This window comes from Brassica napus, chromosome C7 (assembly GCF_020379485.1).
Source record: "Brassica napus cultivar Da-Ae chromosome C7, Da-Ae, whole genome shotgun sequence".
In the NCBI taxonomy this organism is placed as follows: Eukaryota; Viridiplantae; Streptophyta; class Magnoliopsida; order Brassicales; family Brassicaceae; genus Brassica; species Brassica napus.
In genome coordinates this window covers 26,905,140-26,922,952 of record NC_063450.1, presented here as the reverse complement: position 1 = coordinate 26,922,952, position 17,813 = coordinate 26,905,140, and the positions used below count along the sequence as shown (strand labels likewise).

The window sequence follows — 17,813 nt, the reverse complement described above, 5'->3', positions numbered from 1 at the left end:
AAGTTTTCAATCTCTTTTTCCCCTGTCAAATATGGTGAAGAAACCACTTGAAAGCAAAAGTTTATGGAGTAGTTTTCCTAGCAAAGCTTCAAAACTACCTTGTACAAGTGGTTCTCTTTCTCTATCCAAGAAGAGAGCTTCTAAGAAGGTGGCGACTCTCAAGCATGAAGAAAGGAGGAGACTTTGGTGTGATGGATACAAGAAGGAGGTCATGTACTTAAAGAGAAGGAGTTGGAGTTCAACTCAACATCTCAGATCCAACAAATTGTCATGACCCATGTGTATTGGAGGTTCAAGGAACCAGCTCAGGTTCCTTGGTTGTAAGTTAAACCTCTCCTTCTTGATATGAGTTTGGGATAATGGTTCTGGTTGTGTTGAGTGGTGTGTTTAGTATACTTGGGACATGTTCAAGTTGCTAGAGTTGTTGAACCTAGTTCATGTCTCAAGATACTTAAGTTGTGTTTGTTGATTCTGTTTTTTTAAATTATTTCTAAGTTTACCAGCATGGTTATGACTAGTTATTGTTTTAGGTCAATTGTTTGAGTTGTGTAAGGTCTAGGCGAGTTGTCTAGAACCTGTTTCGTGTCTTGTTGCATTGCTAAAAGTCTAGGAGAGTTTCCTGGTCTTGTAGTGCATCTATATGTTGTTTCTAGTCTTGTTTGCATCCATATGTTGTTTCTGGTCCTGTGATGCATTCATGAACTGCTTGGGATGATTAGATGAGTTATCTAGTCCATGTTTTGACATTTAATTAATCATGTTGTTACTTAAATGGTCATTAAAAATAGCCTAAATGCCTTGTAATTGATGAGTTATCATACCTGAGCATTTAGTGAATAGTTTGCATGGATTTGAACTGAATGAGTTGTGTAGATTCTATCTATTGCATTTTCTTAAAACATTGGGATCAGGATTGGTGAGTTACCAAGGTCTGATCCTAGTTTGTGTGGTCTGATTCTTGCTGGAGTTTGAGTGATGTTTCAGGTACACAAGTGTTGTTCTTTGTCCATCATCAAATCAAGACAAAGACGAAGACTTTTCCCATGCTGTTCAGAGCCTACACATGTGTACATTCCTGTATGATCCAGAGCCTACACAGTGTGTATATTCCTGACCATGGAGAGATTGTTTGTGTGAGGAGTCCAGATGGTAATAAGTCGTGGCTGAGATAGAATATGGCTGAGCTTTGAAGATACTTCAGGAAGGAGTATTGATGGAGAGGCAGACCAGAGTTTGATCAGCCATCCACCAGGCTGAATCTCCTCATGAATTGCAAGAACCGGTTGACTTAAGCGCAGACCATTTGGTTGTTGAGCTCCTGGTTCAAAAGACTTACAAGAGGCAGGGGAGAAGAGATCAAGGGAGGAACCGGTTAGCTTAAGCGCAGCTGTTAGGGTGATGCGCTCCTGGTTTCAAGACTCAGTGTTGCTCACTTCCAAGCTTGGTCCTTCACTCATTTTCTCCGGATCAAGCTTAAGGAGGGGTAATGGTGAGCAATCCTGAAGGTCCAAGTCATATGTTGCCTCAGTTACCTCTAAAGGCATTGGAGCAGAGACCAAGGGTGGATCAGTTGGCTTAAGCGCATGTGTTGGTACTGTTGTGCTCCTGGTTTAGGTTCAATATTGCTCACTTTCCAAGCTTGGTCCTTCACTTATACTCTCCGGATCAAGCTTGAGGAGGGGTAATGGTGAGCATCATTCCTGACGGTTCAAGTCGTTCATTGCCTCACCAGAGATCAGAAGTGGAGTTGAAGTGGAGTTCACCAGCCATCTAGAACCCACTACAAAGAAACATCAACATGGACATCAACAACTTGGTGTTAGAAAAGATGGCCATCATAGACTACTTGACAAGAAAATCATGTGGAGCTGAGTGGAATGCTATGGATCAGCCCAAGGCGTGGAGTTAGAACAGTTACCTTCTGGTTGGGAAGCTATATGGATCAACTACTATATAGCGTTAGAGCAGTTACCTTCAGTTGGAACAATACCTTCTGGTTGGAAAGCTATGGATCAGCTACTATATGGAGTTAGAACAAATAGCTTCAGTTGGGAAGCTTTGAATCAGCCCATAGCATGTGTGCTTGTACCTGGTTGATGAAGTTTAAGGAAGCCAGCAAATGGTGATTTACAATCTGGCCACATATATGCAAGGACACAAGGAGTATTCAACTAGGGATTTTCTTGCTGAGCAATCACATGATGGTGGCAGATCATGGAGTTGCAACATCCCCCTACATGTTGAAAGCTTCAAGAGTGACAATGCACATACTGGTTGAGAAGCAGTTGGTGTGAGGGATTCAAGTGTTCAGTACTCCTCACCAGCATTCCATAAATGTTTACAAGGTACCTATTGAGCTCATGAGAAAAGGCAGGCTTTGATTCTACCCTAAATGGAAGCAAGAAGCTAGAAGAAAGGGGGAGACAAGCTCTGGTCATAAGAAGAAGCTCAAAGGTTGTTTCAAGTGTGAAGCAAGGAAGGCATTGGAGTCTGCTTGCCATTGAAGTAAGGCCATGATCCAGAGTTTATGAGTCCCTCAACATCATCATAAGGCTCATAAACTCACTGGCCAATCCCTAGGCTGAGAGGCTTGTACTCTTTTCCTAAGTGTGGTTTTATCCCAAAGGGTTTTCTATGCTTAGGTTTTTAATGAGGCAAGTACTCTCAGTTATAAGCTTGCCCAAGGATCTCCTATGGTCAAGCTTGAGGGGGAGTATTGACATGAAGCAGAATTAAGCAGCTAGACTTGAGAATTAAGCTGCCAGACTTGAAAATACTTATAAGGTCTTATAAGGTTTTATAAGATTTTATAAAGGTTTTATAAGAAGCACCAGACTTGAGATGTAAGCTGCCAGACTTGAGACTTGAGTGCCAGACTTGTGCCTAAGAGTGAAATTCGTGCAACTTCAACTTGAAAGGCAAATTTGAATTCAAATTAGGTTCTGACCTTTGGAGAGAGAGACTGGACAAGTGGGGATTAAAATAACATGTTGGAGAGAAGAAAGATGACTGTTAGGAGCTGTCACTATCACATTGGAAGCTCTCCTGCATCTCAGCCATTCAATTCAAATTAATTCAGATCCTCCTATCCCAACCATTCATTTTGAATTCAGATCTATCTCTCTTTGTCTTTTTCCTCTCATTTGTCTAGTGTGTGTGTTGGGTATAAAGAGCCCTCATTGTAATCAATTATAATCTAAGCTGAAAGAGGGGAGTTCCATTTCTTCTTCACCATTCTCTTCTCTCTTGGTTACTGTCAATCTCTATAATCTCTTGATACTCATACTCTCTTATTCTCAACTTAATATACTCTTCATCACTTATCTCTCTGTTTACTCTGTTCGTCATTGTCTTTTACTCTCATATTAATCATCTTTTCATACACCCCTCTCAGTTGTAAATGAGGCCCTGTGCTGAAAGAAAAATTTTGGGGCCTTTTTAAAGAGAAGAAACAAAATTTAGGATCTTTTTCTTAAGAAAAAAATAATTTCAAAACATTTCAGACCCTAATCTGGGCTAAATTTTTTATAAATTGTAGTGGACCCTGTGCATGGAGCACATGCACAAGGCCGGGCCTGGTCTCAGCCTAGATACTTGTGCAAAGGCTGCCGTCGTTTATTGACACCTAAAGTTCCAAAATCTGACTAGCACTTCTCCAAACCTGCAAAACACACAAATACAATACAATGCAGCTTAAACAAACTGTAAATGCATCTAAATGATCCATATATAAACTAGAATGATGCTTAGAATATATAAATATACAAGATATCACTCCACGAGCAAACGACTCTCCAATGGATTTAAGGATCGATAAGGAAATCTCTAAAAAGAGCCGAATCGACCTTCGAACACGTTGAGACCCACTGCACCGTGGCTCCAGTAGCGAGTAGAGTATATTAGTAATTGAACCGGTGGTTTAGTTATGTAAACCGATATAATCATAAGTATAAATACATGTACACAGTGTAGAATACGGTAAAGAGAAATAACAATACTTTCTTCTATCGTAACAAACTTTCTCTTCTTCTCTCGAGCTCGTACTCTAATAGCGAAAATCCGCACCAAGGCCAGAACATCTCTCGAGCGAAGGAGAACCTTAGGCGAACTCCAATAGCACAACCACAAACAAAACGGTAAGCAGGAGAGACTGCGGAGGAGCAAACGAGAAACCGAGACGGACACTCACGCGCCGTTCGGACGTCTGACCCAATCTTAAATCGAGTTTAGTTGTAGAGAGAGAGAGTTCCAAACGCCAAATTAGAAAGTATCTACAAACAAATTGTTGATGACATGATGACAAGAAAGTAGAAATAGAAAAATATGCCTACTTTTTTTAAAAAATGCCTACAAGGCCATCTGACCTTTTGCCACATTAGTATATTCATGGAGGATCATTTAAAAAGGTAAAAATGAACATTATCTTTTTCACAACTAAAGTAAAGCTTAAAGTAAAAGCTATAAAACCTACAAACATATTTTGTCCAAACGGGAAAGAACTGAAGAGAGATTCATCACCATCAAGTCCCTTCAGCAGTGAGTAGACGTTTTCTCCCAGTCAAGCTACTTGAAACAAGTGCATGTGTCTTGTTGTAACGTTCATTATGTGTCTACCGTACAAACCGTTTTGGAATAACACTAGCACGCGTTCTATTAAGATTCAGAACCACCAATACCAAATCAAAATCAGAATCCCTGCGATTGTGGTTGTGGGGGCTCAGGGATCTACCATGCTTTTCAAGAACAAAAATGAATGCCAACAAACAAAACGCCCCCAGAAGTGTCTTTAAACACATTCCCACTTTCCTGGGAATCCAAATAACAAGAGAAGAGATTAAAAAAAAAAAGAAAAGAAAAGAAACTGAACAATCAAAATCATTCTTTGTTATATGGAATAGATTATAACATACCTGGGAGGTCTTCTTTGGTTTTCATTTAGTTCATTATCAACTCCATCATCTGTTTCAGTCAGTTGTTCATTTGGGACTTCAATGACTTTTCTGTAAGCAAGAGTTAGTCCTGTCTTAAGAATGGTGACTTTATCTCCAAAATCCACAGAAACTTGCACTTGATCCCCTGTTTCTAACAAGAAATCTTCATTTGAAAAGAACCCTTGCCAGATGTGTTCTTCACGGTACATACGAATGTGATCCGTTGCTAGATTACGACTCCATCCATCTCCCTTGGTTTGATTCTTCAATGTGATCTTTGGAGAGTATGCATACATCACATCATCTTCCTGACTCACGTATGTTGTCCCCACGGTAAACCCGACCAGATCAGAATTCAAAGTTGGTTCAGGGACAGTAAAAGAGATTGAACGTGTCTCATTCTTGAAATTAACCCAGTCTGGAAGGCTTGATCCCGGGACAAAAATCCCCCCATGGGCAGCAACAGCCCACCCCTGTAACATATATACACCATCAATATAAATCATACCAAGGGCGCATTCTGCTACTTTGATATCAAGAATTAAGAGAGGCTTAGAGAACAACCTGCATGATTCTTTCTCTGTGAGAATATGGTATGCCGTTGCACATTTCCATGTGGATGACTCCAACTGTTTTCAGTCCCTCCAGCCCTGGTGTCTCAACAAGATTGTAACAGTTTGTGAGATGCAATGATTGCAACACCGAGCACTCTTGTAAGTCTGGAATTCTTTCCAACACGGTACAGTTTCTCGCGTAGAAAGACCTCAACTTCTTTGGCAAACTAAACATGGATCGAAGTCGTGAGCAATTATCCAGCTTAAGAATCTGTAGACTTAAAAGACCAGCAAAATCCGTTTGCAAGTTACGAAAGTGGTTGCCTTGGAGGTCAAGTTCTTCGAGCGATGACAAACTCCCAAGATTTGCAGGAACCAGCTCATCCGGCAGATTGCAGGAACCTAAACGCAAAGTCTTTAAGCAGTTTAAACCGTTCAATGAGAGGGGACTTAACAGAGCCACTTGAGAGCTTTCATCAGAATGGGTGTAGCGTCTGTCCTTCCATAACTCCATGCAGCCATGAAGAGATAACTCTTTCAGTTTCTTCAGTTGACCACTCGAGGATGGGATTTGCGTCAAAGCAGTATCATCAGCTTTAAGAGTTGTCAAGGACTTCAGTTCACCTAAAGCATCATCCAATCTCTCAAGCTGCGAGCATCCCGAGAGAATAAGGGTTTCCAGCGACTTCAACGTATAGAGCTCCAACGGAAGTTCACCAAGCTTGATGCAACCACTCAGATTTAATAGAATCAGGCTTCCTTGAAGAACCTCTATCGACTTGTGAACTTTAACCAATCTTTGACAGTTTACCAAGAACAGCTTCTCAAGGTTTGGGAGATAAGAGAAGTCCGGAGTCTCTGTAAGCTGGATAGCCTGACTGAGGTCAAGGTATTTTAGCTCCTTAAGGTACTCATGAGGCTTAAGAAGAAAAATCAAACATATAAACTTTCTGATCATATATACTTTCTGGATAGCCTGACTGAGGTCAAGGTATTTTAGCTCCTTAAGGTACTCATGAGGCTTAAGAAGAAAAATCAAACATATAAACTTTCTGATTTCCTAGTGACCTCAAAATTATAATCATATATACTTTTACCTTTTGATCATTAATCCAAAGTCGTTTAAGGTTGCTTTTCTGCATGTCCATGACAACTAAGCTTCTCAAATGTAAGTCTATCGGGACAGACTCCTCTGGAAACCCAACCCAACAAAGCCATCGTAAACCTTTTGGAAAGTTTTCATAGCTTCCGTTGAGTGCTACATGACTGAGCTGTAATAGTCTCAGCTTACGTAGATTTGAAAAGGCCTTAGCCTCCAAGTTATCAACAGCCGTTGTGACTTCAGCCTTCAAACTAAGTCCTTCAGTTGCATCTGTTCCCTGATATTGAACAAACAATTTCATTCGTTAAATGTTATCTTCAAGTCTCCCTTATAAGTTTTGGTTGAGACAGAGAATGCATAGGAATTTTGTTCCTTACAGAATAGTTTGCCAATACATCTATAACATGATCACGGTCCCACAATCTACTCCATCTCTCGCAGTTCTTCAGAGATGTTCCTTGGACAATATATCTTCCCATGTCTCGTACTAAGTCATGCATCATCAGCCTGTTATCATGGATCGTAATGAGACACCTCTCCTTTAACACACTGAGTCCTATGCCAGGATATAATCTGCATCCATTCAATATGCAACATACGTAGTCTTTATCCATCCTAATGAAGAAGCAGGATATATCCAAGAATATGTCTTTCTGTGCGGCGTTTAGCGCATCAAAGCTGATCTGAAGCTTTGCTTGAATGTTATCATCAGGTATTGTTTTCAACGATTCCAACGTGCTTTCCCACTCCGAAACGCTTCTCTTGTAGAGAAAAGCACCCAAGACTTCCACAGCCAAGGGTAGTCCTCCACAGTAATCAACCAAGTTTTTCGACAGCTGGAGAAACTTGGTAGGAGGGTCATTGCTTCTAAATGTATGCCAGCTTACAAGTTCAAGAGATTCATCATGGTTAAGTTCCTTGGGTGAATATATATTTTCTACGTCAAGCTGCTCTAACAGATGCTTGTTCTTGGTTGTAATGATTATCCTGCTTCCGGGACCAAAGCCTCTCAAATCTATTCCGACTGAATGAAGTTGAACCATGTCGTCAACATCATCAATGACAAGGAATACCCTTTTGTTGCGAAATCTTTGTTCCACAGCATGATCCATGTTGTTGAACACTGCGTCGTCCCTCCTTAAGATATCCGAAAGAAGCTTTTTCTGAAGATGAAACTTGCCTTTAGGTTTCTTCAAGTAATCTCCAAAGTTTTCTAGGAAACTTTTTCCTTCAAAACGATGTGAGAATTCGTTAAATGTAGCCTTGGCTAAGGTTGTTTTGCCGATCCCAGCCATTCCCCAGATTCCGATAATCTGAACATCATCCAAACCAAAGCACATTAGCTTCTCGATACGGCTTACACGTGATCTAATACCAACGGCGTGTGTTGGTAAATGCAAGTATGAACTAGGCAGCCTTTGGAGAATGTCTCTAATCACACGGTCGATCATTTTTGCATCAGTGTCCCCTGCACGATGCACACATCATTGCTGGTTAAATATCGAGATAAAGAAATCCGGACAAGCAATGGAAAAAAATAATAATATAAGATATAAGCAACAAAAGAGCAGAGTAGAACGAACCGACCAACAGTTAGGACTGTGATACCCTGACAAGTTTCCAATGTAAGTTAAAGCTTCCTTCCACTGCTGCGCCTTACTCTCTGGATGACGGAAACAGTGGTGATAAAAAGATTCACCAAATAATCCAGTTTGTCTGCGGACATGTGATGGGTTAACATTGTAGAAAATTGGGAGTACAATTTGTCCCGAGTCGCTTTCAAAGCATCGGATAATGTGCACGAGCTCATCAAGGCACCAAGATGATGAAGCATAGCTATTGGATAAAACCACAAGGTGAATTTTCGAGGTTTGAATTGCCTTCAACAGTTCCGGGGATATGCTTCTTCCTCTTGCTAGTTCGTTGTCGTCCCGGAATGCGTATATTCCAGATCTCACTAGACTCGTATAAAGATGGTCTAAAAAGGTACGGCGCACATCTGGTCCACGGAAACTTAAGAACACGTCGTAGCTCCATCGTTCCCGAGTTTGTCCACTGGATTCACCCAATTCCATACCTGACCAAAGTTTTTTTTACTCGAGGCACACTACTTAGTAATATTCGATTCTACAAGGACATGAACAGGAAAACGAATCTGAAACATTGTTTGCTTACCTGCTTTGAACCTCTTCTTCTTCCCAGGTTTACTACTCTCTCGGGACCGCAGAACCGGATCTCAGACAGACAGACAGACAGACCTAACAATCAAACAACAAGAGGGATCGGTTGAGAAATTTAGACGATGATCGCAGGTACTTCCGTTGACTGAGTTTGGCAAATGTAAAGGTTCAGATTGTCTAAGGAACATTACCACAGTTGAGTCAAAGAAAATTATAACGAAGTTAACATATGAATTGCAAGTCTTCTTATCTCCTCCATTCTTTTTTTTTTATATATTATTTGTTCGTTTGGCATAGCTTTTATTTTCTTTGAGCAATCATCACCACTACCATAATATCTACCATAATATTGCAAATGAAAATTAAGAAAATGTCATTGATTTCGACATAATCAACAAACTAACATTTATGCAGCCGGTTATATCCCTTTTATTTGTAGGTATCGAGTAGGGATTGACACTTTACCCGATATTCGAAGCCGCACCGAACCCAATCCAAAAAAACTGAACCAAAATCTGAACCGAAGTAGCAAAATATCCAAACGGGTATTGAATTAGGAGAGATTGGATATCCGAACCCGAAAGAGTACTATCCGAACTCGAATGGATATCCGAAGATAACCAAACATATGTATAATTAACCTTATATTTCTAGTTTACATCTCTCATTTTATATAAAATATTTATATTAATACTACACATACTTTAAGTTCATATGATATACATACAATTACGGAGAAAATGATTTGCTACTCACTTAAAATGCATGTCAAACTTTTTATTTCAAGAATTAACAAAAAGTTACATCCAAAATTTAAAAACAATAACCAAATTAATGTCTTTTTAGTTTTAAAATGTTATGTCCAAATCTATTAACCATTCAATCTATTAAAAATAAAAAATATTAGTTAAGTGAAAGTTATATTTTTAAATACAAGAAATTTGAGAAATAAAATATTTAATATTCTGTTTCAATATCTAAATATCCGAACGCGATCCGAAATAACCGAATCCGAACTAAAAATACCCGAACCCGACCCGAAGTTCAAAAATACCCGAATGGATTCTACACCTATATACCAAAATACCCAAAAATCCAAAATACCCGATCCAAACCCGAATGGGTATCCGAACGCCAAAAACATATAAAGTCACTTACGTCACACACTAGGTTACCACGTACGTATTTGCTATATAACAAGTGGATGAAAATATAACATTTTTTAATTAATGGGGTATTTCATTTACTACACATTGTAAGTCCATTTCCACATAATGAGATGGTGAATGCAAAAAAATAATTAAATGATGTAAAATGAGTGGATCAAACAGATTTTTAATAAAAAGAGTATTTCATATCAGAAAATTAGTATATGATACTAACCCCACCTATTTCGAAGTGTTTTACTTCGTATCATAAAAATAGAATAGGGCACTAATCCCATCCTAACCTCTAAATGATAAACCCTATCCCAACCCCATCCTTAACTTCTAACTACTAAACCATAAACCATAATCACTAAACCCTTAACCCAAACATACTCTAAATCCAAATATAAAACACAAACCCAAATAAAAGGGAATAAAATAAGTAGCATAGTACATATTATTGAAATTATGAAATGTCTAAGCTTGTATGGAAGAAGTTAATATTGACCCAACCTCAACCCTCACGTTCCAAATATTAAACCCTAAACCCTAATTACTAAACCCTAAACCCTAAACCCTAAAGCCAAACATAAACGCTAAACCTAAATATAAAACATAAAACCCAAATAGAATGAATAAAATAAGTAGCATAGTATATATTTATGAAATTATGGAACAAAGCAATAATCTACTTTTAAAATATTGAGATTCAATGTCTTCAATGTGGCACAACAGTAACTCAGTAAGAAAGAAAGAAACTATTGAACTTCCTCAATTTTTATTATATACAAACTTATTTGGATTAATTGTTTGTGACAGTCGCGTTTACTTTGTTTAGTAAATAATAACTAATTTCTATATTTTTTTGGCAGGTTGCACCGGTTGAGTCAAATGGTATAATAGCATTATTACATATAATACATCATATATCGATGAGATTTAGGGTAATTAGCTAGATGGTGAATTATAATATTTTTGGTGGTCATACAATGCAATTTCCCTAATATCTACAATGGCTTATTTGTTGAATAGCCAATTTTGAGATGGAAATCAATAACAATGATTTTGACATAATGAAAAAACTAATATTTACACCTTAATTCATCCAATTATATAATTTCCATTTGCCATTATCCCGTAAAGATGTGTTTTAAGTGCCCATGTATCCTTGTAATGTATGGTAAGTGGGCTAAAACTATTTCAAAGAAAAGAAGAACGAGGCATCCACGTGACACGTTTATTGACCATATATATACACTGAGGGTATGAATGGTGACCAGGGAACGGCGAGGAATAATGCATTCCCTAACGTTCCTAAAAAAAATTACCATTCACAAGGAATAATAATTCCCTCTTATTCTCTTTTATTCTTTTTTTTGTAGAGAATTAAAGAACAAAATTATTCCTTGTTAAATTTGATAAGGAACAACCATTCATTTTCATTCCTGCTATTTTATTCCCGTACATTCCTTTTCTATTCGTTCCTCTTGTTTCCCGGATGGTCACCAGTCAGACCCTGAGTGTTCTATTCCACATCGTCGAAATAGTATAGGATTATAACCTCACACACATACCCTAATACTAAACATTACCCCAACCCTAACCCCTATATACTAAACCTTATCCCAACCCCATCCCATCCCAACCCTTAATTATTAAACCTAAACACTAATCAATAAATCATAAACTCAAATATAATCCATAAACTCAAATATAAATAGTATACCCAAACCCCTAATTCGTAAATCTAAATCCTAATCAGTAAACTATAAACCCAAATATAATCTATAAATGTTTTTACTATATTTTAAAATAAAGTTTGCGTGTTCTATTCCATATCGTCAAAGTAGTATAAGATCCCAACTGACCTCTAATCTCTACATATTAAACCATCTCACAACCATTAAATACTATACCCAAACCCCTAATTAATAAATCTAAACCCTAATCAATAAACTATAAACCCAAATATAATCTACAAATGTTTTTACTATATTTTTTAGATAAAGTTTGCGTGTGTTCTATTTCATATCGTCAAAGTAGTATATGACCCCAACCTGAACTCTAACCCCCCCCCCTCCCCCCCTACATATTAAACTCTTCCACAACCGCTAAATGCTATACCTGAACTCTTAATTAGTAAATCTAAAACCTAATCAGTAAACTATAAACTCAAATATAATGTATAAATGTTTTTACTATATATTTTTAATTTATCAGCCAAATATAATGTAAACTAGACTTCTTACATTCCTCAAGCATTTGAATAAAATGAATTTAATAGCAAAAACAATCATACTAAATTTTAGAAAAAAGAACTATCAAATTTAGAATACAGAAACTGTACATCAATAAATGAAATAAAGTATACAAATAGTACATAAGCTTACAAACATAACAAATATTTATTTATTATACATCCATATTTATATTCTGCATTCACCAAATAGAATAGAACAATACAAATAGTATATTGCAACTGAATGACCGGATGTGGAGTTGATGGAGTAATGAAAGAGAAGAATGAAGAGGCGAATGAAATGATATGATTAATAGAAGAGCTGGTGATCAAGTTCATGAAGGAGGAGAAGAAACAACAACGGAAAATGGAGGAGAAGATGAGACAGTGAGAGGAAGTTCAGAGACATGGATGGAGACGGTGGTGGAGAGAAGATGGTCCTAGCGATGTGTTCGTCATATCAAAAGAAAAAACAGAGATCTTAGAGGGAGAGGAAGAAATAAAGAAGAAGAAAAATAAATTATTATGAGAGGATGTGTGACTCTCCGACAGACACAAATTATTTTTGAAACATAATAGTTATTAACTTATTTATTTTCTTCTTACAGGCTTTGCCGTTTATAATAAAGAGTAATTTGGAAATATTATATAAAATACATGGGAAACAGTAAAAAGATAGGGCTTTTATATATGGATTGAATTATAATTTTTTGTGGTCATACAATGCAATTTGGAAAATTGGGCTGTATGACCACCAAAAAATTATAATTCAATCTATAGCTAAAAACTCTATCTTTCTACTGTATCATGTGTCTTTTATGTAATATTACCATATTACACTCTATTGTAAGCGGCAAAACCTGCAGAAAAAAAAATAAATTAATAATCATTATATTTTAAAAATAATTTATGTCTACTGGAAAGTCACATATCCACACATAATAAATTTTTTTTCTCTCTCTCTCTCTCTCTCTCTCTCTCTCTCTCACTCAAATTTCTGGTTCTTTTTGATACAACGAACACATAAATCTCCGTCACATAGCTTCAATCACCGCTACATGTACAACCAGCACAACCATCATCATCATTTGTTTCATCATCACCACCGTATTCGCTTTGTCATAGTCTCCGTAATTTTTACCTTTTTTCCTTCTCGAGAAGTTGAATAGTTTGATTCTCATATTTGGGAGAGAGCAATGAGACGGACACGATTATCGGAGTTGATTTTTGCAGCAGTATAAAGTCTTCTCATTCTCGTTGGGTGACTGAAGGCGAGGTTTCTCTGATTGTGAAATCGATGGTGTCTTGTCTGACGAAAGAGGAGAGGCGGCAACGTGAAGTAACAGCGGCCAATTCTTCTTCCCAAATGCGTGTTATTGTTTTCTACTTCTTGGTACTATACTATTTTATTATGTTCCATTCTATTTGATGATTAATAAAGAGTGTTCTATTTTGTTTAGAAATATAGTTTGTAATTTTCTTAATATCTAACTATCATTACATGTTTTTGAATCTGTAAAAATCGTACTATGATCTATATTGTATAGTTTAATATTATATAATTTAATGTTACATTATATTGTGTACATTTTTATTTTTTGATATTTGGGTTTAGTGATTACGGTTTAGGGTTTAGTATTTATAAGGCGAGGGGATATGGTTGGAATCATCATTAACTTCTTTTATGCAATCATAAACATTTGATAATTTTACAAGTATGTACTATGCTATTTATTTTGTTCCATTCTATTTGTGTTTAGAGTTTATATTTGGGTTTATGGTTTATATTTGGATCTAGGGTTTACTGATTAGGGTTAGGGTTTAATATTCAGGGTTTGGAGTGGGGTTGAGATAAAGTTTAGTATCTAGATTGTAGGGGTTGAGATAGACACTACAAGGTTCAACTGGTGACCATTCTGGAAACAAGAGGAACAAATAGAAAAGGAACGTAAATGAATAAAATTGCAGGAATGAGAAGGAATGGTTGTTCCTTCTCAAATTTAACAAGTAACAAGGAATACTTTTGTTCTTTATTTCTCTATAAAAAAAAGGAATGGTAGGGAACGAGAAGAAAAATTTATTTCTCGTGAATGGTGATATTTTTTTATGAACGTTAGAGAATGCATTATTCATACCCTACAAGAAAACGCAAGGTCCGTTTTATAATTTTATCCTTATTTGAACTAGGGATCGTTACCCGCGCCTTGCATTTTAATCTATTTTTGTCTCTTGCTTACTAATCTAGCATTCAGTTTTTCAACACATTTTATCTTCACCATCTCCTCTTGTCTTGTTTACATTTGTTTTCACGTTCTGTCATTTGATTTGTCTTAGTTTTTGGCTTATGTAATAACTTAACCCTGCTCATTCTTCTTTCATTATTTATTGATTGATATTTTTATCTCGCTTAGCTCTGTGTTGCCACTAATTTGCTCGAATCATTTTTCATCATCTGCTTCGTATTTTTTTCATATTCATTAACTATTGTCTTCAATCTCTTTAAATCCTAAAAATCCTACATGTTCTTTTGTTTATTAAATCACATATTAAATATTGTTGAAACTGTTTATTTATTCTAATAAATCCTTACGATTATAACTAAGATGATATGGATAAAAGACTGATTATAATTTAGTTGAAATTAAAGTCTAAAGTAGAAGTTATTAAACTTGAATCCTTCTTTTTGTCATCCAAGATAGCTTTAGTCAAATCAATTATATTGATTTAGAAAACCCATAAGCTATTTCAATCCCAAACAACAAAAAAACAGGCGCATTTGTTATTGACGCTGCGGCGGGTTTCCTTTACTATAAACATAATTGTTTGTCACAACTGTAATAAACCCAAATGTGTTTACAAAAGCTACCCATATAAGAGTTTCATACTCATTTCTCTTTCTCTAGTCATCTCCTATGTTAGTAGCTATCATAATACAATCATCAAACAAAGAACATATCTCTTGGTTCCATATAGAATATGCAAAAGGACTATTTTCTGCAGACTCCATGATCACTGAGTATTATAAACATCAAACTCTGTCTATGGTCTATTTATATGTTGAGGAAATGCCTCGAAATGTAGCTTCCAAATAATGATTTCCACGTCAACACATTGCATGTTAACCTCTACAATGGGATCAGCGGATCTGCAGATACCGCTACATGTCGATTCGAACGCAGCTACACATATGTTCCCTGCTTGTGCCTTTCATTCACAATCTGCAATTCTCCCAAGAACCAGAATCAATGTTAAATGAGATAAAAATTTTAGAGTCACAACAGACTTTGTATAGCCAAGCCCAATAAACCAAACATCCAACGTAACATCCCCACTTGCCTATTTGTGCAGAAAATGACTTGATCATTATATAGTAGCACCGAGAAGTTAGATGGAGAATGAGGTATGAATGCAAAGTAGACAAAACAGTTAAAATCTTACTGATTATGAGAAATATAAGAAATCAATTCTCTTGAAATGGCGTATAACTATCCAATAGCGTGACAGAAGTACTTGTTTCTGTTCTCACAAAACTTCCAATTCTAAATGTATATATAAATCTATTAGAGTTATTGCCAGCGCTCTGTTGCGATATTTGTTAGCTAAAATAATCCATCCAACATAATAGGAAAAAGAAACCAACGAAATTGTAAAACTAACCATCAGTTGAGATGCTTTTGCTGTCCTGACACATTGCAATCTTAGTGATTTCACTGTCAAAAGCAACAAACTAAGCAGTCATATACATCCGAGACATTTATTTACAAACGGTTCCTATCACAGAAAAAGCATATTATTATGTTACAGATGATAAGTTTGATGCATAAATACAATTTAGAATTTTTTTTCAACTGAACATTTGTGCCTACTGAATTACCTTACAACACCCACTGCATTCTGATTTTGGCATGTTAAAGCTGAGAATCAACATTGGAGCTTGCGTTAGCATTTGGAACATGAAATATAGCACCATCAATTTTCAGTGTTAATTCCATTGACAATAGCTGTGCAAAAGAACTCAACTAGTAAGGTAATCGTGATTAGTAATTCTTTACATCTTAGTGTCGTACAACTTCAAAACGATAGACACTTACAATCGACGGCTCTCAAAGATGGACCGCAAACCATCTAATGATATGCTTACCTCGTCGTATAAGTAATCCATGTCACTTCCCTCCCACGGGTAACGTTGCTGGTGCAGATCAATTCCCTCCACCTCTTCCTCATCATTAGGATGCTCTGCAATATACCCTCTGTAAGGTTCAAATTTATGTCGCTAGAATTATCAGAGAAAGAAATATAAAGTACCCTCCAAATCTTCAGGAGCATCGACATTTTCTTTATTCAATGATCTTCATTCAACCTAACAACCATCAAAATAAAAAGAATGTGAGACACATAATCTTCAAAATCCAAGTTTAATGAATGGAAAAAAAAACTCAGGAAGACAGAAAATGTCAAACACTCACTGGCTTCTTCTTCTTTTACTTCTTGGCTCCCGTGAATGAACTGTCAAAGCCATCATTATTTGCAGGAAAAAAGATTAAACAAAGCAACTGATGAAAAGAAACAAATATGTTTCACAGCACATAAACTCTTTTTGAACAATCAGGCAACATATATTATGTCTCCCGTGTGACTCAGCTGAGTCCTTGATGGCATCCTGAACGACAAATGTCTTCTTCTTCTTCTTAGCTAGATCAAAGGGTGCAAGCCAAAGATGACCAAAGAAAATTAAAACCACACAATCATGATTTATCATGCAAAATTAAAGAACCGACGATGAATTTATTAAAGATGGGGAGATGTAGAGACTAAAGAAGAAAAACTGATTCATGAAACTCAAAGACCCAATCTGTGTTTCTTAGATGAGTTATGAACCCTAAACTTCCATTAAAGAGAATGCCTACAGACCAAAGAGGTTTATTGAGCTTTTTTTTAACGAATCTCATTTCAAAACGTGAGTTATAAAGTATTTATTAAATCATTAGATAAAATAAATAAGTATGAGTCCCACAGAGAAAACCGAAGAAGCAAAGGTTTCCGACCTTCATAAATATATATTTGTTTCAGCCATTTTTTTCTCATTTTTTAAAAATAGGATCCACATATCGCTGACGTATCGCATCAGGAGTGATGCAACTGCCCTATTATAATGTAGATTATCTCATTAATGTATTCTTCTGCTCTGTCAAGTCTTTAATTAACGTTATAACTAATTCTAAGTATTCAAATATTGTTACCACCTTTTTAGGAAATGGAATTTGCGGTAATATCGTTTTAAAATAATAAATAGAATGTGAATCTCTTTTTGTGGTTAAATCGATGATATATTTTCCTTTGAGCGATCTTATAGCTTTTGGTAATGTTTTCTTTCTCAGCTAGCTTTTGGTAAGAATAAGAACGATTGAATTCTTTTCCATATGTATTTGTTTGAAATATATAGGAAAAAAAATAAAATATTTAGTCCCAGCAAGGGAATATGTCTCTCTCGTGAACATGAGATTTAAGATAGGTCCCAAAAATAGGGAGGGGGCAAAAGCCCAAACAGAATCAGTTGTCAGAACTAATACCATATCTCTCGGTCAATGGCAGCAACAGATCTGAGAGTCCTCTACTCGTCTAGGCTCTCTAGTCTCTACATCGCATTCTTTCACTTTCA

At 36.4% G+C, this 17,813-nt stretch overlaps 1 protein-coding gene and 1 long non-coding RNA gene across 7 annotated transcripts; both read right to left on the bottom strand.

Annotated features, from left to right (window-relative positions):
• Nucleotides 1-4,381: 4,381 nt before the first annotated feature.
• Nucleotides 4,382-9,133, bottom strand: LOC106348611 (disease resistance protein RPV1). 6 transcript variants are annotated; one of them, XM_022706161.2, is made up of 8 exons: nucleotides 8,959-9,133; nucleotides 8,763-8,845; nucleotides 8,179-8,664; nucleotides 6,965-8,055; nucleotides 6,583-6,864; nucleotides 5,496-6,506; nucleotides 4,911-5,404; nucleotides 4,382-4,806 (listed from the first exon to the last, which is right to left on the bottom strand). In XM_022706161.2, the coding sequence occupies exons 3-8, from the start codon at nucleotides 8,660-8,662 to the stop codon at nucleotides 4,611-4,613; spliced, it is 3,558 nt and encodes a 1,185-aa protein (XP_022561882.1). In that variant the 5' UTR covers nucleotides 8,663-8,664; nucleotides 8,763-8,845; nucleotides 8,959-9,133; the 3' UTR covers nucleotides 4,382-4,610. The 6 variants fall into 6 exon arrangements, with proteins under 6 accessions (XP_022561882.1, XP_022561883.1, XP_022561881.1 ...); XM_022706162.2 differs by having other exon boundaries at nucleotides 5,496-6,404; nucleotides 8,959-9,132; XM_022706160.2 differs by having other exon boundaries at nucleotides 8,763-9,015.
• Nucleotides 9,134-14,903: 5,770 nt separating this feature from the next.
• Nucleotides 14,904-17,596, bottom strand: LOC125590331. Its single transcript, XR_007326645.1, has 3 exons — nucleotides 16,621-17,596; nucleotides 16,460-16,514; nucleotides 14,904-16,390 (listed from the first exon to the last, which is right to left on the bottom strand). It is a non-coding gene; the product is annotated as an uncharacterized LOC125590331 (long non-coding RNA).
• Nucleotides 17,597-17,813: the final 217 nt, after the last annotated feature.